This window comes from Saimiri boliviensis, chromosome 2 (assembly GCF_048565385.1).
Source record: "Saimiri boliviensis isolate mSaiBol1 chromosome 2, mSaiBol1.pri, whole genome shotgun sequence".
Classification (NCBI taxonomy): domain Eukaryota; kingdom Metazoa; phylum Chordata; class Mammalia; order Primates; family Cebidae; genus Saimiri; species Saimiri boliviensis.
The window spans coordinates 146745713-146771914 of record NC_133450.1 but is presented as its reverse complement, the minus strand read 5'-3'; the positions used below and the strand labels follow the sequence as shown (position 1 = coordinate 146771914).

The 26202-nt window shown below is 40.2% G+C and overlaps 2 protein-coding genes across 18 annotated transcripts in view; one reads left to right on the top strand and one right to left on the bottom strand.

The window, feature by feature from the left end:
- PCSK5 (proprotein convertase subtilisin/kexin type 5) overlaps positions 1-26202 on the top strand; it is a 467438-nt gene that overhangs the window by 269133 nt on the left and 172103 nt on the right. For all 5 annotated transcript variants that reach the window (XM_074394654.1, XM_074394653.1, XM_074394655.1 and 2 more), the window contains 5 exons: positions 3176-3293; positions 5432-5620; positions 16121-16257; positions 21044-21187; positions 25872-25974. In XM_074394654.1, coding sequence (XP_074250755.1) covers positions 3176-3293; positions 5432-5620; positions 16121-16257; positions 21044-21187; positions 25872-25974 — 691 coding nt within the window. The remainder of the gene's footprint in view (positions 1-3175; positions 3294-5431; positions 5621-16120; positions 16258-21043; positions 21188-25871; positions 25975-26202) is intronic.
- RFK (riboflavin kinase) overlaps positions 9733-26202 on the bottom strand; it is a 224068-nt gene continuing 207598 nt past the window's right edge. For 12 of the 13 annotated variants that reach the window (XR_012516535.1, XR_012516523.1, XR_012516525.1 and 9 more), the window contains one exon: positions 23339-24451. The gene's annotated coding sequence lies outside the window, so the exon portion shown is untranslated. Of the gene's footprint in view, positions 13668-23338; positions 24452-26202 lie in introns of those variants that run through there. The other variant, XR_012516519.1, reaches the window with a different exon arrangement.

Sequence of the window (26202 nt, the reverse complement as noted above, 5' to 3'; positions counted from 1 at the left end):
CAGTTTTCTTGTATATTAATATTATATTAGTATGACGTCTTTTTCAGTTGACCGGCCAGTCTGTAGAGTTTACCTGTGGCTAGTCAGCCTCTTTTCTGAGCATCTAGTTTGAGTGTTTCATGAACAGACGTTGTCTCTGGAGGGTAGAAATTGAGTTGGAAGAGGAAATAAATTTATGGCCTTCATAAAGTCTCAAGGTGCTTTTCTACTTAAGTGATTGTTTAACAGGCATGAAGTGTTTGCTGTATCTGATTGTTTGTGTTAATTTATGTCCTCATGGCTGTTAGGTGGACCATTATGGAGGAGTGGAGGGTGAAAACAGGAGCCAGTGCCACTGAGTGCAAGCATGGATGCTCAGATGGGCACATTCCTGGTATTGCAGTGACAGCTCAAAGACCTTTCCCTCTCCAAGTCCCCGCCTCCCTTCTCCACACCCCTAGCACGCCAATCAAATCTCTTATTTCCCTAAACTGAAATAAAACGATGAGTTGTGCTAGTTTAAAACCACTTGACACTAGCATGGGGGATATTTAAGGACTGATCAGCCTCCTCTAACGTCTTTGGTAAAAATTTCAATTTTCCCAGGGCGGGAGGGGGGGTTATGAAAAAATACCATTGACTGTCCATGATGACATGATATAGGCTGTGGTTAAATGATAAGTAAGAACATGTGATTCTCATGAACTTTTACAAAAGATCTCCACAATTTAGTCCCTTAAACCCAAATTTGACATTTCTTCTGTATCATGTGAGAACCTCTGTCCTTTTTAAATTACCCTTCATGATGTTATGAAACTAAAGCTAAATACTCAGAATTGTTCATAAAAGCGATCAACTTGGGATAAAGTTTTTGATAACTTTTGTTTATTCTTTTCTGGATAAGATGTTTTACAATGAATATGCTTACTTTTTAGTTTTAAAAAATAATAATAATTGCAGAAATACATATATAAAACTCCTACATAGATCCTTGCCATAGCAAAGTAGGTTTACTTTTTTCATTTAATATGTTCTATCTGGCTGATAGTAAAGTAAGGCGACCTTACTTTTGTATGGTTCTCATATGGAGCTTCAATGAATTTAATAATGTAGATGAGACACATCATAATATCCTAAAACAAGAAAATTGTGTGCTATTTTTTCTTGTTTGCTGAGAATTATGTGATTAGCAAATCACATAAATAAGACCGTATTTTTTCATGCTAGTATGATGTCCCTTTTTTATATGCTGTAATTTATTTGTCCTCTTGTATGTATCAAGTTATGTTAACATAGAACATATAAAGAAACAAGACCCAGTTCCTGCCATCAAGCAGTTTACAATGCAGCTGGAGTAAAAAGACATTCGCTGACAGAGAGATTTAATTTGGCAATGCGATTGATGGTACAGACAAAAAGTGCAGTGCCTGATACAGTGTGTGTTACATCAAAGGCATTCAAGAAATGATGGATGGATGGATGGAGAAATGGATGGATAAATGAATGGATGGATGGATGGACGGATGGACAGGAGGGCAGATGGATTGACAAATTAGTTACCGGAGTAGAAAGGAGAAAATTTCACTGGTCACAGATAGTCGAATTTCAGTAAATGTCTTCTGAGTATTTTATTGGTCAGTGAATACTTCCAGAGGGAAAGATCGACTAGCCAGGCCTTCAGGAACGTAGAGTAGGGCTTAATTCTGCAGAGAGGAAGAATGAGGGGTTGTCAGGCCTAGTACTCAGCCTGGACAAAGGCAGAAAGGCAGAAAGCGCAGCCTCTGACTGGGATCTCTAAGAGCAGCCTTCCTAAAGCAAAAGGTTTGATGACGAGATTGTTTTGCAAGTAGAGTGGAACGGCATCTGACAACAATGTGACCATTAAGCTGACGTATTTAAATAATCCATAAGCACAGGCAGCTATATAATCATTTGCATAACATCATTCATGTGATGATAAAAAATGTTTTAGACAAAAACTGGAAGTATGACCTAGTATTTAATATAAAGTTATGAGACAGTTCAATAAGAAGTGGAGATTTTGAGTACCAATGGGAATTTGAAAGTATTTTTAGAAAGATCTACACATGTAGATATTACTGTATCACTTAAGTATTCCTGTACCTAATGGAAATTTCTGAGACAGTTATGTCAAATTCAGCTTTAGGTCAATAGGCATGCTGAAACCTAAAAGATTCAAAGACACAAAAGTGGCATAAAAGTCTAGAGGCCTCCAAATATTTCATGGATAAAGTTTAATAAATTTTGTATATGCTAGAAGAAAGATAATAATTTATGTCTTCTAAGGTAGTCAACCTAATTACTAGATATGTCAGAATATGGCTGTCTCTTGGATGTAAGATCTTCTCTCACTATGAGAAGTCATATACATTGTTACTTCTCTTTAAACCTATTATCTTATGAAAGCAATGATGTCATCGCTTAAATGCAAGTGATTAAACAGTGGGCCCTGGAGAAAAACTATGTGTATTGGAATCTAGTTCAACCATTGACTTGCTAGTTAATCTTGGTTGAGTTTTTGTCTGTTTTTCAGTTTTCTCATTAATGAATGGTGATAATAATAATAATGGCACTAACATCTGAAGATTGTTGGGAGGACCAAATGTAAAAATGTAGATGTGGAGTAACAATTCATAAATGATAGTCATATTACTGGTAGTGAATAAATAATGAAAACTGTACATATGTCTTATTTTCTTGACATGATTGTGTATTTGTTTTGCTTTATTTTTCTTTTTTTTTTTTTTTGAGACCGAGTTTCGCTCTCGTTACCCAGGCTGGAGTGCAATGGCGCGATCTCGGCTCACCGCAACCTCCGCCTCCTGGGTTCAGGCAATTCTCCTGCCTCAGCCTCCTGAGTAGCTGGGACTACAGGCACGTGCCACCATGCCCAGCTAATTTTTTTGTATTTTTTTTTTAGTAGAGACGGGGTTTCACCATGTTGACCAGGATGGTCTTGATCTCTTGACCTTGTGATCCACCCGCCTCGGCCTCCCAAAGTGCTGGGATTACAGGCTTGAGCCACCGCGCCTGGCCTTGTTTTGCTTTATTTTTCAAATCATTGCTGGAAAGATAGCTAGGATCCCACAGGGGTATGTTTGGGGTCTCTACTGAGTGACGTTATAACTCAACATATGTAGTTTAGTGAAACTGACCAGTCTCTTGCTTTCCACAGTGAGCCATCTTTATGGATTTGGACTGATGGACGCAGAAGCCATGGTGATGGAGGCAGAGAAGTGGACCACTGTTCCCCGGCAACACGTGTGTGTGGAGAGCACAGACCGACAAATCAAGTAATGCTTGCTGCTGGCAAACAGCATGACAATGCCCCAAAAAAGAACAAGCCAGTTAACTGCTCAGGACGGCCTCTTGTTGCACATGGAAGCTAAAAGCTTCTGTAGTTTCTCTCTAATGTGACTATGCAATTGTAATAGAATGTCTAGAATTCTGAGCTATTAAATTCATACTAGTATAGCCCAGGAATCCTTAAAAAAAAAACATCTTTGGCTCATGCCTGCAATCCCAGCACTTTGGGAGGCCGAGGCAGGAAGATCACAAGGTCAAGAGATTGAAACTCTCCTGGCCAACATGGTGAAGCCCTCTCTATTAAAAATAGAAAAATTAGCCAGGTGTGGGGGCATGCGCCTGTAGTCTCAACTACTTGGGAGGCTGAGGCAGGAGAATCGCTTGAACCTGGAAGGCGAAGTTTGCAATGAGCCAAGATCATGCCACTGTATTCCATCCTGGGCAGCAGAGCAAGACTCTGTCTCCAAACACAAAACAAACAAACAAACAAACAAAAAAAAAAACAAAAAAAAGGAAAGAAAAAAAGATACTTTTTAAAAGGGATTATGGGATATGCTTACCCCGGGCTCTTGAAAGTTTTCTTCTGTCAGTATTTTTATTTGATGGTACAAGTATTCTCCAGAAGTCAGTGTACTTTTAAAAACTGTAACAACTCTTTACAGTGTAGTTATCCAAAGAGTGGTGCAAAATGTACAGTAAATGAGATTGCAGTTTACTCACAGATTTCAGGGCCTATTCCCCAGTTTTAGTAGCACAGACTTGGAGGCTGTGCTGACAGCGTTTGCCAACAGGATTCTGTCTGAGTAGGCTTATTAGCGTTTTGCTCTTGGCTTTCTGTTCAGTGACTTTTCTCTCTGAAAAAGTATTTTTGATCTTTGGTTAATGATGAAACTAGAGTTATTGTATTTCTTGAGAAATTTCTTAGGAAGCAAAAGTAAATCAACTAAAGTTGTTGGGGTTTATTTTCATTCTACTCTTGTGGCCAAAAATGAGAGAGAAAAAACGAAAGGGTAGGAAGCTAACCAGTGTTTATTGAGCACTTACTGTGGGCCCTGCCAAGGGTAGAAACTTCATGTATGTTTTCCTCTTAAAGCTGTTTAATGACCTGGGTATTATTCTCATTTGAAAAATGAGGAAATGGGATCAAAGGAATTATTTGTTTATTTATTTACAAACTCATTCACTAAGTATTTTTCTCATAGTTACTGAATATCAAGCACGGAGCAAAATATTAGGAATAAAAAGGAGAATAAGTAATGCTTCCTACTACCCTGTGGAGCTTACAGTCTAATGAAGGCATCAAACCAAAAATGTAATAAGTAGATAATTACGAATTATAATCGAATGTCGGAAATTTTAAAAATGCAAAAAGTAAGCGATAAGGGACATATTTTCACCTATGGCTCGATGGAGGTCTCAGGGAGGGGAAATTTAAGCTTTGACCTTAAAGGAAGAAGACTTAGCCATAAGGACATCAACAACAACAACAAAAAGTACTCAGGCAGAGTAGTGTGTGCAAAGTCCCCAAGGTGGGAAACTTGAATTATCCCGGGGGTTGAATCTGATGGCACTGTGTACAGCCCCAGTGTTCAAGGGAAACTGTGGCAAAGGAGGAAGCTAGACAGGAAGACAGGAACCTGAAGGCAAGAGGGACGAATGTGCTGGTGGATTCTAGAACAAGGGATGTGAACCCCCGTATGCTAATTCCCAAGCTTCCACTGTACCACAGTGCAGTGGTTCTCATGGTCTGTTTCATAGATCAGCTACATTGCTGTCACCTGGGAACTTGTTAGAAATGCAGATTGTTGAGCTCCATCCTAGACCTACCCAGTCATACACTCGGGGGCCAGCAGTCTGTGTGTTAATAAGGTGATATCAATGCACACTCAGGTTTGAGATCTACTACCTGCATGAAGATGAAAGAACCTCATTCCTTTTTCACCTCTCCCTTGCATCTTTCCCGCTAACTGGTATTCCTTTCAGTGACCCAGTCATTTGGATGATAGCACTATTGTTTAGTATCCAGAGATGAGCTGCTTGTCTTACATTGTGTATTGATTCCACGCCTCCAGGTTCACTCAGTTGAGCTCTGTGATGTCATTTGTTCCCTCTCTCTCTGTTGCAGGACAATCCGCCCTAACAGTGCAGTGCGCTCCATCTACAAAGCTTCGGGCTGCTCGGATAACCCCAATCGACATGTCAACTACCTGGAGCACGTGGTTGTGCGCATCACCATCACTCATCCCCGGAGAGGAGACCTGGCCATCTATCTGACCTCACCCTCGGGAACTAGGTCTCAGCTTTTGGCCAACAGGTACAGCAATGGCCTCTGCCCACCAGTGTAGTGGTCACAGCCAGCGACACTCAGCTATTCCTTAGGTAGACGGGAACAGCTGCTGCTTTCACCTACCCTGGGAACCAGCAGAGGGGGCTTTTAGATGTCTTAATCTCACTGCTCATAAATACAGAGTGTAAAGCTGCCTGTAATCTGTGCACGTGGAGAAGTGGGGCCTTTAATAGTTGGCTAAGAAAACGATGCAGTAGAAAAATGGAAGGCCACTTGTTCTTTATCCTACAAAAGAACTGCAGAGCACTAACTCCTAAGGCCTCTGAGATCCCCTCCCCCACCATTAAGTGTCTTCCTGCCATTCATTACAGATTAAGTAAATTCTCTTTCCCGAGCACTTACTTTCAAAGGTTCAAGGAAATACTATTTTTTTAAAGTATTAACAGATTTTTCTGCACAAAGCCAGATAGTAAATATGTGAAGCTCTGTAAGCCAGGTCTTTATTCCAACTACTCAACTCTGCCATTCCAGTACGGAAGCCACCTAGACCATATAAATGAATAGGCCTGCCTGTGTGCCAGTCAACTTTACTGACACACAGGCAGTGGGCCAGATTTGGCCTGAGGACTGTGGTTTGCTGACCCCTGATTTTAAGGTTGACTCTCGAGTCTTCACTGTGCTTGAGGGCACTCAGTTTCTCTTGTTTGCTCTCTTCCCTGCTTCCTCCAGAATACTTCCTCAGCAGGTAAGTAGCTATATTCTGCACAGGCCAAGATCTTGCTAAGAGAAGATAGCCAGAATGTCCTATCACACATTTTCTTTTTCTCCCTTGGCTTTTTCAGTGGCTGGGAGCATGGGAGAAAGTTGTCAGCAAGTGGGACCGAAGACAGGAGATGTCAGGTTGTCTTACGGTCCTCATTCCCATGGTGGTTCTAAAAGGCAAACCACAGCCTAAAGCTTCTTTGATTTTTTTTTTCTCCCAGAAGAACATTTAATGGAAGCAAAAACTTTCTTATCAGTGGCATGTATAGTTCAAATGAAAGTCAACCTTTCATGTAGACGTAGCCACTTGTCCACACGCCACGTGACCATGGCAGTGGTGATCTTTGTTAGAACACTAACAACAGGCCAGAGGCGTTGAGAGGCAAGAGGCCCATGAAAGTCTACAGAACCAGCAGTGAGACTGAACGTGCCCAGTTGCTTTTAAAAACCCCCAACTTAATGTACTATAGGACAGTTAGAAAAGGAGAGAAGAATAGAACAGAATCTGAAATCTTTTTTTTTCTGAGATGGAGTCTTGCTCTGTTGCCCAGTCTAGAGTGCAATGTTGGCACAATCTCAGCTCACTGCACCCTCTGTCTCCCAGGTTCAAGCGATTCTCCTGCCTGAGTTGGAATTACAGGCACGGGCCACCACACCCAGCTATTTTTGTATTTTTAGTAGAGATGAGGTTTCACCATGTTGGCCAGGCTGGTCTTGAACTCCCAACCTCAAGTGATCCTCCCTTGGCCTCCCAAAGTGCTAGGATTTATAGGCATGGGCCACTGTGCCCAGCCCAGAATCCAGAATCTTCACGTGTATTTTATTTCTGTGCTTAGGCTTGCTGTGTTCTTTCAAACCTAACATCTTCCATTAGTATGTGAGAAACCTGGGTTTAGTACTTTAAATGTGAAGTGTGGCTTTGCCAGAATAAGCATATGCAGGTGCAAGGAACATAAGGATTCCTCAGCCTAGAATCCCTGGGCACTTCCTCATGTCCTCCTCCCACTGCAGACAAAGAGGCCTCAGCCGGCTGCCTGCAGGGAAATTGCAGCTACCTGCCTGAGTTTTCTTTCCAGCAAGCAAAACCTCAGATACACAATTACGTGATTAATGAAGGTCTCTCTAGCTGTTATTGCCGGAGCCAGGGAAGGCCTTTATTTCTTGCTTTTTTTTTTTTTTTTTTTCCTTTCTTTACCATTATTCATCTGGGTTTAACTTGAAAATGTATCCTGGTGAAACATTTTTAACTTGAAAACGTAACCTGGTGAAGTGCAAAGGTTTGCTTCACTGTGGACCATATTGCCCGAGCCCCCTCCCTTGCAGAGAAACAGTCCCTCCGCTGTTGCTGTTTGCTTGAAAAACTCAACCTCTTCAGCCTGTCTGGGCTCTTCCTGCATATTTCGCTATTTATTTTTGGCTTCCCCTGAAATGACGTCAGTGAGGAAACTTGTGAGCAGAGGCGCTATGGATTCCATCACAGTTATTTGGTGGATTGCAGTATCGCTGGCTTCAGGCTCACATACATTCTTCAACAGCCGACATCTGCTTTGCTCTTTGCAAAGTGCTGAACACAAGAGTGCTGCGTGACTTGTGTCAGAGAAAAGATACAGGCATTTGAGACGCTCAGTGACGGGAGCTTCCATAGCACACCTCGGTCTCCCTCATCAAGACCACCTGGGAATAAAGTTTGCTCCCAGAATGTCTTGGTGCTACTTGAAGCACACATTTCTTCAAATGCTGCTCTCATTTATCCTCCATCTCATTCCTGAAAATAAGTAGCCACCGAAGAGAGATAGAGAGCACGGAGACTGGAGGGAGCTGGACACCCCAAGAGATGTAAAGGATGTTGCGAATTCATTTGTCTACAAGCTCCCCGGAATTATTGCTCCGAGCAGCTGACCTTTTCCATGTGAAACAGCTGCGCCAGGTCCCAAAACCACGAATGGCCACCTTCCCGGGCCTGGCTCCCCTGCTCCCGCTGTGCTTGACACTGGTAGCGTCCCTCCTACCGAGGCAGCTCGAGAAAGACAGTTTCTTTTGGCACTCTTTCCATCTGGCGTATGCTGAAGCTTTCATTTCATTAGAGGAAACCTCTACTCAAAACCTGTCCGGCTCTGACCTAGTGGCAAGGAGGCCTCATGCCTTCTCACCTTGGCCCCAATTCAAAGGACATTCCCAGAATGGAGAGCTGGGAACAAGGGCATAGAAAGGGGTGGCAGGGAGGTGAAGCGAAGGCCTGCCTTGCTCCTGGTGTCCTTCATGTTGGTATGCAAGATAATCCATCTCCACGGTGGGGAAGGAAGAAATGAAGAGGTCAGGTTTTAGAAGGAATTTGCCAGAGATGATCGGTAACAGCAATAAATACCTCCCCTGCCAGACCCTTGTCTTGTTTTCAGAGAAATCAAGATTTCTCAGGAGGACCACGTAAACCAGTGAACAAAGGTTTGTTTTTTTTTTGTTTTTTGTTTTTTATTTTTAAAATAAGGATTCTGAAAAGTTTAAAACGATGTTTCCCTAGCAGAGGTGGTTTGGGATGAAGATGTCTGCTTCTTATGGCAGACTTTTCCCCATTTTATCTGTCCTACCCCTCTGGGGGCGGGGTGACTCTTTTCATCCAGAATTAGAATTTCCAACACTGCACACTTAGCTAGCCTGGCAGCCAACGTGGAAAACTCCCCACGGCCTCTGAAGCAGCTCCCCTGCTCCATGGCTTACTCACAGCAGACAGCGTGTTGGCTCCTGGGAGAAGGAACTAGAATCTGGAGGCTCACTTGGCATCACCTCTCCTTTGTGATGAAAATACCAGACACCGGACAATGAGGATGAAGCAGAGGGGGAAGAGTCCAGAGGACAGTGCTCTCCTGTTCAGTACTGACAAAATATGCATCCTAGTTTGGGGACCTGAAACTGCGGTCACTATGGTTGACTTTCCACAAGTCCTTATTTGCCTGGGTATTTCAGTGAGGAATTTCTTCAGAATTGTTTATCCCCTCGCCACAGGAATTCCTTGAGAGTCTGTTTTCTGCAACGTTCTGAACACGCTGATGTAGTCTGTGTGGGCCGTCTGGAGCCCCTCAGTGGCTCCCTGTCCTGGCTGATGGGCACTTGCCTGAACTCCCGTGGAGAACAGCTGTTAGAGGAGAAACAGTTTCCCCAAGCATCTGCAGGTGCTAAGCGCTGGAAGGCACTCAGCAGCATTCAGAGCTCCGGTCCAGCTTGAGCTCCATGCCCCATTAGCCCGGCTTGCATGCTCCCCTGGCAAGCCCCGTGGATCATTCAGTGGGTGGGCGCCGTGGGTCAATGGAGAAGTCCTGGAGTGGACTTTCCTTTGTTCTCCCCCTACCCTCCCACCCTCTCAGTTCTCCCCTTGGCCTGCATACCCTGCCTAACAAAAAGGCAAATTGAATATTCACAGCAAGTTATTTACTTCTATAAAGAGCATGGAGGCCAAGTGTGTAGGGAAAAGCCAGGTGGGCTTAGGTCCTTTGAAAATGTTTTTAGATGAGAGCAACTTCAGATATCAGCCTATATACTATGCCACATTCAAAGTCTGCCCGTGTCAAAATTTTTCAAACACAAGCTTATCCCAGCAGATTCTTTCTTCAGCTGCGCTTGTTAGAATTATGAAAAGCTGTCTTTCCGCCTCCTCCAAATCTCCCTCATTGAGTTTTAGATTTAGCTTAGATGTGCTGGCTCTCTGTTCTAAATTTTGGCCTCTGACTGAAAGCTGAAACTTTGCCTCCCTTTCTAAATTTGATTACAGATGCATATCTCTGCTTCTAATTATGGCCTTAAATAGAGAGAAGGTATACTTTCTAATCTGCAAAACCTATAGGGTCCTATAATTAAATATGTTTTAAATGTAGTGTTTATGCTTTAGTCATTTCTGTCACTTCCCTATCGAAATGTTCAATGACAGACTATTGACATTTGTAAGGCATCGTGGTATATAAATGCATCTGTGGCTTGCTGTAAAAATTAAACTTTTGCAGTGAATGTTTTACATTCCAGTAACACCCAACCACATGAACCTTCTCCCTTCATTCAAAAAAAAAGTACAGCCTTTGGAGTTAGACAGAGCTGGGTTTGTCTTGACTTCACCAGTATCTGTGTTTGAATTTAGAAAATCGAATTTCCTCACTTATAAAATAGATGTAATAGTATATACCTCACAGGGTTGGTGGGTACACATATTAAGATCATGTACGGTTACATTCTTAGCACAGTGCCTAGCATAATAAGCACTTACTAAGTGTAACTCTTATTTACACAGCGCTTCTCAAAGTACCTGGTACATGACTCTATCAAATGTAGATGGCTGGGCCCCTCTCTTAAAAGTCTAACTCTATCACTCTGAGGTAAGGTCCAAGGATGTGCCTTTCTAATAAGCTCCCAGGTGATATTGAAGCTGCCTGTCCACAGACCACACTTTAGCAAGGATTTAAAAGATCATCCAGCTTTTTCATACACTTTCTTATTACTTTTGTGGCATCAAAAGACTTGGAAACAGTATGCTGCTGGATACTGTGCAAGGAAATTATAAAGGGGTTTATAATACAAAGCAGGGACTTCAGTAAAAGCCATCTACTCTAAAATGAATTAAATCTTCAAGAAGATTAAGTACTTATGTACCCACAAGGAGGAATGCATTTCGGGTTGGTGAATGAGTTGATAATAGTTTGCATATTGGAAGTTTTTTACCAAAAAAAAAAAAACTTATTTTAGGTATTACAGACCTCTAGAACCAGTTCCTTTCTCCTTCTCAATCTTTCTTAAAGAAGCAATTTAGATTAGGAAAAAGAGAAAAAGCAAATAGTATGTTTTAAATACCCTGTATCAGAAGAAATTACTTAAAACTTACAAAAGCCAAGCATTTAAAAAAAAAAAAAAATAGCCAGGCGTGCTGGCTCATGCCTGTAATCCCAGCACTTTGGGAGGCCGAGGCAGGTGGAGCACGAGGTCAAGAGATCAAGACCATCCTGGCGAACATGGTGAAACCCCGTCTCTACTAAAAATACAAAAATTAGCTGGGTGTGGTGGTGTGCACCTGTAGTCCCAGCTACTCGGGAGGCTGAGGCAGGAGAATTGCTTGAACCCGGGAGGTGGAGGTTGCAGTAAGCCGAGATGGTGCCACTGCACTCAAGCCTGGTGCCTGGCGACAGAACGAGACTGTCTCAAAAAAAACAAAACAAAAAACAAAAAACAAACAAACAAAAAAAAACTCACCTACAGGAGAGCCAGATGAGTTCTTCCAGCTCTGCCTTAAATTGTAATGAACCACTTAAAAAAAATAAAAATAGAAGAGAGAAAAAAGAAAGCTTCCAGGAATATTGATCTAATGTCTAATTCTGTAGTGAACATAAATACTGTTTGAATAGCAGTAGATGATTCTGAAATTAAGATCCATTTACAATTTTAGAAATAATTATATGATAACACATAGCTGTCAGGATTTATAAAACATCTTGTTATTGAGTTGCCGTAACATCATAGAAGAATGCTGTAGCCTTGATAGATTGGCTAGACTCTTTAGGATGAAGGGAGAATAAAGCTTACCGTAATTATATGAGTTATTTCCTGAGTTAATTCCTCAAAAGGATATACTACACTCAATGGCAGTCTTTTTACCAGGCTTCATCCAGAGTAATTTATTTGAAAACCACTCACAGGGATAGGGCTGTGGGGCACCATTTTAATAACTGGATGCATAATTTGTGCCACCACATATATATATCATTTCATCGAGCACATGATTATGAAGCCAACTTTGACGGGACAGAATTTTGCTGCAAGAGGAGAAGTGGATAAAGGCATGGAGTTAATCTACTTAGGCTTTCAGCACACTGGCTCTGCTTTATTGACATTTTACCCACACTAATAACGTTGGCATGCGTCTGATTTCTTCCCTGTTGGCACAGCACAGACATTCACACCAGGCATGAAACTTTTTAGGTGATGAAAGAAGATCCCACAATTAGAATCTCCTTAGCAGGTGTCCATGGTTTGACACTCGATTGTCTTAAGCAAGTATGTTCTTTGCAATGCAAAGCAAACCTACAAGCTATATTACCTTATGTTATATGCAGAGATGCAGTTTCTTTAATGTTACTCGGTAGAAAATAGGAAGTAGGTGAAGTATTGAATCCAAGTTAAAATACACAACTATGTGTTCTTATAAAGGACAGAATGAAACTAGAAATGTGAAGCCCAGTTAATCGATACAACCACCACCGTGCCTGGTTTTTTCCCCCCGTCAACTCTTTCAACAAAGTGTGATGATCGTGTTTGGCTGCATTTTCATTCCTCTCCTCAACTTTTATATTCACATGAAATTAATGAACATTCCAACTCTGAATAATGTGAAGAGACCAGGGGGTGGAAAACTGCTTAGCCGCATGGACGAAGCCCATTTGTGTTTGGGCTTTGAAACAGTTATTTGAATTCCGATTTGTGGCTCTTTCTTCTTGGCACTCAGTTTATATTTAATTGTTGTTCCCCATGTGATTTGAAAGTGATTGGTAGCAATGGAATGACTTTCAAAGGTGGACAGGGAAGAAACATAGGGTCTGCTAATCCAGCCGTCAAATCATTGACCCATGAGTGATTAGAAGTTGGCTGAGGTTGTGGAAACAAGACTGCCCCTCATGTGATGGCAGCTTCAAGTCTCCTTTGTAGTTTTTGGATGTGAGGCAGTGAGCCAAATGTTCTATCTAAACTGTTTGGGAACTGCTTTTAAGTTCGGCACTCTTGGAGAGGTATGATGTGACAAGTTATTGCTTCAGTGCCTCAGATGGCACCATGGCCCCCATGAATTAGAGCTTAAGCCGGAGCTGTGGGGCTAAAGGGAGGAAGTGGTTCTAAACTGCTTTTCTGCCTCTAGCCATTTCTGTGTCAACATATTCCCTATACAACATCTCTCTGTTAGAAAGGGCAGTTTGACAAACCCCCTCTTGCCCTATTGCTGTTGCCTTTCTGCCCGACATACACGTTGTGAGTTTTCAGTGAAGGACTCAATGGATGCAGGTTAAGTATACAATGACACAGCCATTTCTTCTTGTCCAAGTCCAGTCTTAAGCCATAAATTTATGAAATGAGTCTATTGCGGTTGCTCAGTGGATTGTAGGATCTCCATAAAGTGCACCATCCTTACTCTATTGAGGTCCCATTCCAGTAGGAAACTATTCATGTAAAAAGTTACCATCTTCATCCTTGTCATTATGAGGCAGAGTTGCCAGATCCAACCTGGTTCCTCACTGAAGTGTCACATTCCTCTATTTTGAGAGGGAATATCCATAAATCATATACAGATGTTCTAAAAAGAGAGAGAGAGAATAGGCTTTATGTCCAGGTAGAGTTTGAAAATCACTGCCTTCCAATTAATCCCATTTGGAAATTAACAAAACACATTGCATATTCTAAAGATCTGAGATGTCCTCTATTAAAGGGTTCTATTCATCTGTTTAATTCAGCCTTTCCCAAATTTTTTGACCATGGGACACCTGAGAATGCTGCCTAATAATTTTCATTTTTTTATCTTTCAAGGGTTCAGGAACATACAGCAGGTGATTTTCCTGTTACTGCTTTTCTCTAGGGAACTGCAAAGTGTTAGTCATTTACCTATCACGGTCCAAAATTGTGTTTCTGAACCCTTAAGCTTTAGAATCCTGCTGGCATTTTGGAAAGAGCCTCAGACACACTGATAGAATATGTTTTTTAAAAATAAGAGTTCTAATATATTGTTATAAGAATATTGAACTAGCTGTTTTTATGTTTAAAAATGCTCATTTTCTCTCAGTGGGAAAATGTACAGAGAAGGCCAAATTATAACCACCAATTTGCCTGGTAAACTGAGATTAAAGGAAAGAGAGTTGATTGTGTGTTCTGAATAGCTGTCAAACTTCACTTACCATAACCTTTGTTACTATTTGTCCCCATTGAAGTAGAGAAATACCCCAGTAACTGGACACAATTGCTCCTAAGAAGATTTTAAGAGATATTTTTCCTCTCTGTTTGCCTCTCTCCCTTGCAGTTTTTGACTCTTTATTATTTATATTTTTTCAGGGAAATAATAGATGTACATAATTTTTTAAGTACTTTAAAAAAGTACTTGTCCCATCTTTCATTCTCCACTATGTAGGTTTCATCTTTACAGAAAATGTCTCCTATATCTTTTGGATATTTATTTGGGTAGTGAAGTCTACATTATATTATTATTATTATTATTTTTTTTTTTTTTTTTTTTTTTTTTTTGGAGACAGAGTTTCACTCTGTCGCCTAAGCTGGAGTGCAGTGGTACGATCTCAGCTCACTGCAACCTCTGCCTCCTGGGTTCAAGGGATTCTTCTGCCTCAGCCCCTTGACTAGCTGGGACTACAAGTACGCCACCATGCCTGGCTAACTTTTGTATTTTTAGTAGAGATGGGTTTCACCATGCAGGGTGGTCTGGAACTCCTCACCTCAGGTGATCTGCCCACCTCAGCCTCCCAAAGTGCTGGGATTACAGGTATGAACCACTGCACCCACTTATTTCTTACTATGCTAATATTATATATTATTGTCTCTTTATTCTTGAAAGGGATTCTGTTTGTTTTCTTTCCCTTTGTATTTTATATCTTTCAGGATTCCATTGCAGGAAACAGAATAATTCTAGCTATTTCAGGCAGAAAGAGACTGCAAATTAGAAGTTTTAGAAATCACTGGAAGGGCTGAAAGAGCAGGATCTAGGCTGGGATTTCAGGCATAACTCCCTGAGCTGGATAAGATTAGTGGGCAGTCTTTTTACTGAAGCATAATTTACCTACAATGTAATTCAGTTTTTTAATGTAAAGAATTCAGTGAGTTTTGACAAATCTGTTTTGCTGTATAGCCACACATCATTACTTTCAACATATAAAACAATTCCATCACCCTCAGAAATTCTCCATGCCTCTTTTCCCCTCTCCTCCCCAGCCCCTGGGAACCACTGATCTGTTTCTTTACTTATAATTTTGCCTTTTCTAGAATATTATATAAATTGAATCATGCAGTATGTAGTCTTCGGTGTCTGGCGTCTTCACTTAGCATAATATTTTTGAAACTCACGTATGTCATGGTATGTGTTAGTAATTATTACTGGATAGTTTGTTGTATGGATATACAGCCATCCATTTTTCAATCTGTGATTGAATTCACAGATGCAGAATTTACAGATACAGAGGGCCGACTGTACCATAATTTGTTTACACATTCACCAGTTGATCGACACTGGAGTTGTTTACAGTTTGGAGGGATTATGAACATTCATATGAAGTTTTTCACGTGAACATATGACTTCATTTATCATGAAGTTTAAATGCGTACGAGGGGGATTGTTGAGTCTTATGGTGAGTGTGTGTGTAACTTTATAAAAACAGTCAAACTGTTTTCCGGAGCCTGGTATCATTTTGCACTCCCATCAGCAATGTAAGAGAGCTACAGTTGTTCCACATCTTCAGTACTCTACTGTCAGTCTTGTAGGTAAAGTCGTAACCTGGTTTTCTGGATCCCCAGTGGGATTTGCCTTCCAGATTTGCTGTTGCATAGCCAGCCCCAGTTCTGTTTCTCTGTGGCAAAACGGTGACATATGTATCTGCAAATTAGTGACCTCCAGGATGCAGCTCCAGCACCCAGCTGAACTTGCTAATGAATACTGGGAAAAAAAAAAAAAAAGTGTTGATCATAGTCTTAACTAGACCCTCACTGGATTTGAAATACTGTACATAATAATGTTTTATGGTTCTCTTTCAGGCTATTTGATCATTCCATGGAAGGATTTAAAAACTGGGAGTTCATGACCATTCATTGCTGGGGAGAACGAGCTGCTGGTGACTGGGTCCTTGAAGTGTATGATACTCCCTCTCAGCTAAGGAACTTTAAGACTCCAGGTAAGAACTCCTTTCTATACGTTGGTCTACTGTGTAGAAGAAAATGATGGAGTATGTTTTGGCCAAAGAGTGTGTCACACTCACCCATAGTAGCATCATCTTTTTTCATGTGATTTCATTTCATGTGTGCTTTGAGTTACCTGCTCATATTTCAGTTCTCAAGATTACCATTCAAGAGGTAACAATTTAAGGATAGGAAATAAGGAATGCATGTATTATAGAATAAAACATGACAGCCTTTGATTGATGTTTCAGAATACATGATCCACATTTCTAATCAGCTTTCCAGACTTTCTTTGTGGCAATGAGTTCAGTTGCATAATTTCACAAGAAGAGACAGGCTTCCATAGTTCTCTATTTCTCTTTAGTTTTCCCTAAATTTACTTTTCAGTGTAGGCAAGACATTGACCTCGGTCTATGCCAGCTAATCTGGATACCACCAAAGAAAATGATGATGGTATTCCGCCCTGCATGAGCCCAAGAGCCAAGGAAAATGAAACCCTTCTTGAGATGTAAAACAGAAATTAGGAGGTTAACAAAGATCTTTTCAGGTAGGCTCAGAGTCTGTTTCTGCACACAGCCTCTTCCCCACTTCAAGCTAATGTGTAAAGCTTGTTTCTAATATAAAACAAGGGTAAGTACAAGGCAACATGAGTGAGAGACTGTATTGCCCATTACAGAGCCCTACAGAGTGCTTGGCTCAGCAGTGAGTGATCTGTTTGATGATTAACTAGCTTCCCATCCATCCATGAGCACATCTTCAGCCATTAGATAAAGTCCTCCTTCTCAGTGCTCTATCCAGTCCTCTTTGGAAGAACCAGGCTTCGGGGAAGTTTAGGACTGACATCAGTTCTAGCTCTCTCCAGATTACCGAATGAAGTAACCTATACATTCTGTAATTATAGGAGTGTATACCATTCAGATACAGATAGCTGCACAGGACAAAGGAGGCACACAGCAGAACATAGGGATAAAGGACACATTTGCCAGACTGTTGCCTGCCACTCTGAGAAAGTTACTCATTCTGAGAGGTCCATTGTTGACCGTTCATTTTGGTTCTCTCTTTCCCCTCATTCTGTTACGAGGTTCATTTTTGTTGCCACACTGGACCCATAATCAGGGAGGTCAAAGCCATAATGGTGGCCAGGTCACAATGAATCAGAATAAATGTTTTGTTAATGAGCATCTGTGCCTAGCTCACCTCCAGGATTCAGCCTGAATATAGTGGTTACCAAGCTTTTATCAAGAAAGCAAGTATTTGCCAATAAGACAGGATTGATAGAGAAAACAATTCAGATTACAGAACAGAGTTTCTGGACCCTTTCACCTCTTAGTCATCTACGTAGTTCCCAGGACCTTCCTCTCTCCTTTCTTCCTCTTTGCAGTGTATGCTTATTGCCCCTTCCTTGAGGATGCACAGATTGATGGCACCTAGGTGAAACGGCAGCCTGGTGACTGGGCTGTGACCTGTTAGCATGCATCACTGCCAGACTCTTATAGGGCAAGAGACTCTGGAGAAATAAACACTGTCAAAAGGAGGCAGTTGTGTACTAAGGGAGGTGCAGAAATAAAGAGTACATTACTGAGCATTTTAAACAGTTATAAAACTTACTAAAAGTGACTCTGTTCATGATTACCACCAGACACCAGCAATTGTACTCTCCATGATAAGACCAGGCTCCTCCTAAGGGCTACTGGTTAACCATGCATGGCATCTTAGGATTGGAGACCATGAACACAAATCCCTCTGTCCTCAAGAAGTTGAGTCTATACAGAGCTTACTATGATTATGTGTGTTTAAAACTCTACAGTAACTCAGACCATCTATAGTTATCTATTTCATAACACTGGCATCTCTTTATACTATTTAAATGTTCACATTTAACCCTGGTCACCTCCAGTCATTTTAGAGGTGTTGAGATGTTCTTCTTATGCCAGAAGAGAGATATCCTAATGCTATTACTGGCCTAGAGACTTTAATAGAAACACATGGCCTTTGTGTATCTTTCCTTCAACCAACCTTCCATTTCAGGATTAGTTACACCTTTAGTAAGGAACTTTGAGTGTCTTGTGTATGGGTGTGTCTGTGCATGCATGAGCATGTGTCTATATCATTGTTTCTGTGGCATACAGTCCTATGATAGGTTTCTTCCTCTCTGATTAATAACGGGTTACATCAGTAAGCAAGTAGAAATTCAGTTGGATCTGTAGAATTTTCTGGCCCAATTAAATGGTAGAATCATCCTCAAATATAGAAGTTCCTGGCTCCAGACTGAATTTACATTTGTTTATTGTTTATTCCAATTTATTATTACAATACATATTAAGAGTGTTTGGGGTATTGTTTTGCTTTTTGGCACATAAATCTAAAGATGCAGTTGTATTTACGTGTTAGAAAGTAGGATAGATTTTTCTCCTGCTGTATTCACACAGCTATTTCATAACGTTTCAATAATAAATGCAAAATCATCTATAGAATTTAGCTAACAGAAAAGGGGGTAGAGGAGAAAAAAATGATGGCCCAAATATGGCAGTCATTTGATGTAAATCATAGTAGAGGTTCTAAGGAAATAAAGTTACAGAACAAGTGAAATATAGAGATGAATTACACAGGAAGGATATCCCTAGTGGGCTTATGATGTCCTTCAGAAATGGCACAAAGGGAAATAATCAATTTTGAGACAGCAGTCTTCAAAGCACTTAGAGGGTAAACTTTTACATCCGAAATGATCTTAAATAAAATGAACTAAGTTTTAAGGTGACTGATGATTGGGATGACCTATAGTGTCCTTGTATTATATGCTTCATTTGTACACTTGAGAGGTGCCATAAGGAAAATGTGCTGTCCTTTGCGCTGCTACCTAAGGGCAATCAGATAGGTCATCAGTTTCCAGCAGTCATTCGCTTCTTGCCACTACCTAATGCATGCTACTTAGAATGCTGGGCCTGAATAACACCCTGATTGTGAAAAGCGTGGTCATTAACAAATGAGTCCAAAGAAAAGCTGGCAGAGGGCAAACCATACATAAACCAATTGTACTGGTCCAACGTGAAAGTCAGAAAAAAATACATGCATCACAGAATGTGTTCATTTTTAAAGGTCAGGCTCCTAAACTCCTAGAAATGAATAGGAGACAATATTGCATATGGTTTAAAAACACAGGATTTGGACTCGGGGAATGTTTTAATATCAGTCTGTCCTCTTACTGCCTTTGAGGAAGTTACCAACCTCCGTGCCTCTGTTTCCTCCTCTATATATTGGGAATGTTAGTACCTACCTTAGAGTTGTTTTGAACATTGAATGGAATAAAATTCATGAACCACTTAGGCCAGTGCTTAGCATATAGTGACCATTTAAAAACATCAAACATTGATTTGATTGATTTGATGGTGATGGTAGGTGCTAATAGATGAAGGAAACTGATAGGTGAAATCCATCACTCTCTGGGCTGGTCCCAGACCCTAGCCTCTGACCTTGCCTGGATTCTGTGCATTAAGCCAAAGTGAGAGGGGTTCTAAGGGAGCCTCCTGCCTTCCTACCAGCATATGCCTATGTTCTGCTTAAAGTTGATTGCTTTTGAGGTCAGTTTTACTAACTTTAATGAACTAGAGGCATGTTTCCTTTTTTTTTAACTTTTTGCATTGAACACTAATTTTATGAAGCTAAGCAATAAGTTAATTAGAACTAAAGTAAAACAAAATGCTCCTTGTGAGTGATCCAGATTCATTGAAGGTGAAACACTGGCCTCAGGTATCCAGGCATTCTTGACCAGAAAATGCTGTTTTGGGCCAGACATGGTGGCTCACGCCTATGATCCCAGCACTTTGAGAGGCTGAGGCAGGTGGATCACCTGAGGTCAGGAGTTCGAGACCAGCCTGACCAACATGGTGAAACCTTGTCTCTACTAAAAAATACAAAAATTAGCCAAGTGTGGTGGTGGGCGCCTATAATCCCAGCTACTTGGGAGGCTGAGGCAGGAGAATTGCTTGAACCTGGGAGCAGAGGTTGCAGTGAGCCAAGATTCCACCATTGCACTCCAGCCTGGGAAACAGAACAAGATTTAAAAAAAAAATGTTGTTTTACACATTGTCCGGTAGAACATTCTGCAGTGGTGGAAATGCCCTCCAGTAGGGTGGCCACTAGTCACACAAATCTACTGAGCACTGGAAATATGGTCAGTATATGGAGAAGCTGAATCTCAAAATTTTTCTTAATTTTAGTTCACTTAACATTAAATAATCAAATGTGTAATAGCCATCATATTGGACAGCACAGGTCTATAGACTAGTGTAATTAGTGATGTATTCTTATTATTGAATGACTGATATCAGGAATTAGGGAGAACAAAGAGTTGTTCTGTCTCCTTATTAGCAAGTCAGATAATGCCAAAAAAATTTTAAAGCTCAAATATGACTTTTATACCCAGAGAAGCAAAGCCTTCTTATTAAATCCTGGGATTCTCTTAAATATTGGTAATTTGAAATTCAGCCCTTGATCTGGCAATCTGCAGTGTGTTTGTTTCTCAGTCTTCCTATAAATGCTGATTAAATCAAGGCCTCTCCTGTATAGCAGGTGCTCATTCAATATGTGGTATGTGAACTGTTAAATAGTTAATTTTGCAAATGGTGAGAAATAGGCATTTCAAGCTCTGTGTTTGACGTGGTGATTCATATCTCTCTGCCTCCCTCAGTTTTGTTGCATTTTCTTGAGTGAGAAGGACTTAAAGATACTACGAAGCTAGAGTAAAAATTTGGTCATGCTGTGATTTTATTGTTATTTCTCCAGGTAAATTGAAAGAATGGTCTTTGGTCCTCTATGGCACCTCCGTGCAGCCATATTCACCAACCAATGAATTTCCTAAAGTGGAACGCTTCCGCTATAGCCGAGTTGAAGACCCTACAGATGACTACGGCACAGAGGATTATGCAGGTAAGCTAGCTTCCAGCGGGACCCAGCCTAAAGAGAGAAAGCTCATGCGTCATTCCACCATATGCAAGAATGAAATGGAATGGAATGGGAGAATAGAACAAAATAGAACAGAATAATACTACCCACATGACATATTTTCTTCCATCTTATTTTTATCCCCTTAAATACTTGTATATATCAGTGCACTCATATTCAAATATCCATATTACAAAGCTAATAGTCCATACTGTGATTGTACTGTAATATAGTTAATCCATAATCTGGGACACATAGCTCACTTACAGAGTATTACACTATTTTAAACATGGTTTGGATAAACATCATTATTTATCAATCTTTGTCTGTATCTTCATTATTTCTTTAGAATAGAGTTCTGTTTCGAGACTTACTGCATCAAAGAGGATAATCAGTTTTAGGGCTTGGAAACATTTTGTCACTTGCTATCTAGACAAGTCTACACTGTGACCAGCTATGTGATTGTTTATTACACTCATTTCTGCCAACAGAAAAAAAAAAAAAAAAACTAAAGAAAAAAGGAAAGTAAAAAAGAAAGAGGTGAACATTTTAAAAATGTTTTAGCTTTGATTGCCTGTAAATCTAAACATTTTTTCTGCAGTTCTCTGAATTAAATACAACTGTCTTTTACCCATTTTTCTGTTCAAGATGCAGTAATCCTCTTATCTACTTGTGAACACTCTGCATGTTATTGTCTCTCACATTGTTTCATATTTGCTGAAAACATTCTCACTTATCACTGAGAATGTAAGTTTTGTTTTGCTTTGTGTTGTTTTGACAGAAAAAAAAACTTGCAGAGGCTGGGGTTTACGATCTCAGATGTAACACTGATTTTTTGCTGAAGTTTTATCCTTTAATGTCTGCTGCATATTTGTTTGGCAATTTCTTATTTTTTTACATTTGGCCATTAATTCATCTGGAACTCATTTTGGTTTATGACATATAGTGTCAGTTGAAGCTCTGTCTTTATTTTCCAAACAGACTAAAATCATTGACTAAGTAACTATCCCTTCTTTTTTTTAGCAGTTTAGGATGCTTCCTTTATAACAATATATTAAGTTCTTATCCCAACATTTTTTCTGGTTCTAGCTTTTCTGATTCATCAATCTAATAATTCTCTGACCAATACCACCCACACTGTTTTATTTTCATTTCATGATGTATTTTTATATTTGTAGAACATCTGCTTCCCATTTCCATAGCAATTATTGCCCTATTATTCTTCCAGATGAATTTTAGCATGATTTTTAAGTCTCCCTTTAAAAGTCTCATTGCAATTTAATTTGAATTTATATGCAATCTCTTGGGAAGAATTGTTTTTACAACATACAATCTTTCCATTTAAAACATAGATCATGTCCTATGTTACTGAAATATTTTAATTTTATGTAGTTTTCTTCTTGTTAGTGTTACACCTAAGTATTTTGGGTCTTGTTGCTCTTATAGTGGAAAATATTTCATGATTTCTAACTAGTATATGCTGGTGCGTAGGAAATCTGTTGGTTGTATTTATTTTATATATGGCCACTTTGCTTAACTCTCTCATTAACTTATAGGGTTTTCTCAGATGGTTTGGGTACTACAGCCTTATCATCTGCAAATTGGTTTTATAGTCCTTCTCATCGTTATTTCTGATTACTGTCTTGTTGCACTAGCTAACATTCCTAGGAGCATTCGGTCCTTCTGAGGTGTGACATGTAACACATAATGGACAAAGCTGCTCCTAATGAAGAACGAAGTATAGGCCAGGTACAGTGGCTCGTGGCTCATGCCTGTAATCCCAGCACTTTGGGAAGCTGAGGTGGGCAGATTGTCTGAGCTCAGGAGTTTGAGACCAGCCTAGGAAACATGGTGAAACCTCAACCAAAAAAAGATTTAGTTGGGCATGGTGGCATGCGCCTGTAATCCCAGCTACTGCAGAGGCTGAGTCACTTGAACCCAGGAGGCGGAAGTTGTAGTGAGCCAGGATAGCACCACTTCACTCCAGCCTGGACAGCAGAGCAAGACTCTGTCTCAAAAAAAAAAAACCTATTTACAAATACAAGTTTAATGTATCATTAGATGAGAATTATTTTTTTTTTTTCAGTTGAGATTTTCCTCTAAATACTAAAAATAAAAGTACTTCATTAACCACCTGAACAGAGTTGTTTTTTTGTTTTGTTTTGTTTTTTTGAGACGGAGTCTTGCTGTCACCCAGGCTGGAGTGCAGTGGCACCATGTCAGCTCACTGCAACCTCCACCTCCTGGGTTCAAGCAGTTCTCATGCCTCAGCTTCCCGAGCAGCTGAGATTACAGGTGTGCGCCACCACGTCCTGCTAATTTTTGTATTTTTAGTAGAGATGGGGTTTTACCACGTTGGCCAGGCTGATCTCAAACTCCTGACCTCAAGTGATCCACCCGCCTCAGCCTCCCAAAATGCTGGGATTACAGGCATAAGCCACGGTGCCCAGCCCGAACAGAGTGAATATTGTATGTAGTTACTTTTATTCTAAATAGATAGCATCCTAGAATCAAACACGCTTGAAATGGAGACCAATTGAGCTAATCAGAGCTATATTGTTTGAGTTTGTGATGTTTTGCTTTGAGCCTATAGCATTACTATTTATATTTTAACTAGCAAACCGTTTTGTCTTCTCTGATAGGAGAAAGTATATCCAAAAAACAGAGTGTAATAGTAAGCTGTTACTCTTTATTCATATTTTGGTAATGTTTCCCATTCAAATTTTGGGATGTTGAGATTCAGAAGTTATACATCTTGTAGTGTTTCTGATTAGATCTCGAAAACATCAACATTGGCACTATGAGAGAACCAAGACAATGATTTCATGATTATCCTGCAACCTACAATGCTCAACTGCATCTGGGACAGTTTACCATGATAAAAGAATCAGTGAAGTATCTGAACTTGCCATACAGAGCATTTTTGGCAAATATCAGCAATAAATGTTTGGGTTTTTTTTTTTTAATTCTAGAAGTCATCTGGTGAAAATTTAGGGCCACCCATGACTCCTTTCCTTTGGAGCTGTGATTTTTTCACCTTCATTTAGAAGTCTGCCGGATTAGAGGCACAGATGGCATTACCATAACCAGATCCCCGTACCACTTCATTAGATCCCAGGGACTATGAGATCACAGCTGGCTGAACTTCAGTCCATAGGCAGCAGAGACACCACTCTTCTGGTGCACGATGGCAGATGGCTAAAGTGTCCCAAGTTGCAGTAGCTATGGAATTTACAGATCAATTTGAAGCTGTGGGGAAAATAGAAATAAGCAGGTTGTCAGATGACACTTGCAGTTAATCAGAAGTATATTCAAGGCTGCAGCATTTTGAAATGACTTATTTCCATTCAGATGGAGAAGTCACCCCTAGTACGTGATTTGCTACCTCTAAGCAGGAAGCTTTTACCTAGGTGTCAGGACCTACGTTGATCCCCTCTCCTCACCATGTGATACTGGGCAAGCCACTGGAATTCTGGGAAACTCAGTTTCCTCATCAGTAAAACTAGGGTATTTGACTGTCGATTTTTCTCTATTATTCCACCCCAGTTCTAACATTTTATGTTTCTGTGATTCATTAATTATGAAACATAATCCCATATTGACTCAAGGAAACTAAGGTATAACAGTAAGTCCTTTTGATTAAAATAAGTAGAGTTCAAAACATTTCTACTACCCTTGACTTACTATTTGTACATTTCACTCAATATATTTATTGCTAGTTAAAATAGGAATTTTCAGTGGGAAAGAGTTTGCAGATTATGAGACCAAATATTGCAGAATATGGAAAACAAAGAAGAGAAATAAAAACTTCTATAACTAGCCCATATCATTAGAAAGTTTTTCATCAATCACAAAATAGCTCCATCTTTCTGGCATTTTTTTTTTTCTTACTGTGTATTCTCTCCAGTTCTGTACCAAAGAAAATGTAGTAAGAGAGATTGGGAACTTTCATCCCAGGTTTGGAATCCTTTAAGCTTGCTTGCATTTTTTAAATTTATATGTCATTTTCTTTTGTTTAATTGCCCATTGGCCTTTGTGTAGGATACAGTTTTAAATCTATTATCTGAAATAAAAGCTATTATTTCAGATAATAGATTTAAAACTGTATCCTACACAAAGGATGTGTCTGAGACTGGAAGCTGATAATCTTGCGCCAGGTGCCATAATGATGATTCTTTCCGGCCACGGTATTCCAGAGGTATTCAGTAGCTTTAATGACCTTAAATGAGATGGTCATTTGGTCCAGGCATTAAATAATTACTCTTTTTTCTTTTTTGCCAACAACCTCTCACTTTTCTACAAATCCAGTATTTTTATTATTACACACACTTAATTGCAGTTGGTTTTTTCCAGTTGCTACAGTTCATGTGAATTCTGAAATGTTTCTCTCCCACAAGGCAGCCATATGTGCTTTAAAGACCAGGCCATGACTAGGATTTACATTCTTTATACCTAGGCAATTGAGGTTGCCTAAGAATCAAACGTCAAAAAAAAAATCAAGAGTTCATCTCGGGACCTAAAGCCACATTGACCGTTCTTCCTCTGTCTTAAACTTGCTGCATGAGAAAAAAAAAAAAAAAAAAAAGTCTTATTTTAGACCAAATTCGAGGTAAAGCTGACCTGCTCTAAAATTATCTTTCTAAATATTGTTCTAATATCTTTTGGAAAGGTCCCTGCGACCCTGAGTGCAGTGAGGTTGGCTGTGACGGGCCAGGACCAGACCACTGCAGTGACTGTTTGCACTACTACTACAAGCTGAAAAACAATACCAGGTAAGAGAGGGGCCAAGTCACATCCCCACAGCATGTCCCAGGCATCTTAGGAGTTCCTGCATGGCTAATAATCCCATTGGGTACATGCAGGCTGCTGGCATCTTCCACTATTCTCCCACCAGAACTAAGCATACAAAAGAGGCTGCTGTGCAGGCCGACTGCCTCCCTGTGTCATTCAGAATGGTGAAAACTATGTTGAGTTACAAAACACAAAATGTGCATGGACGT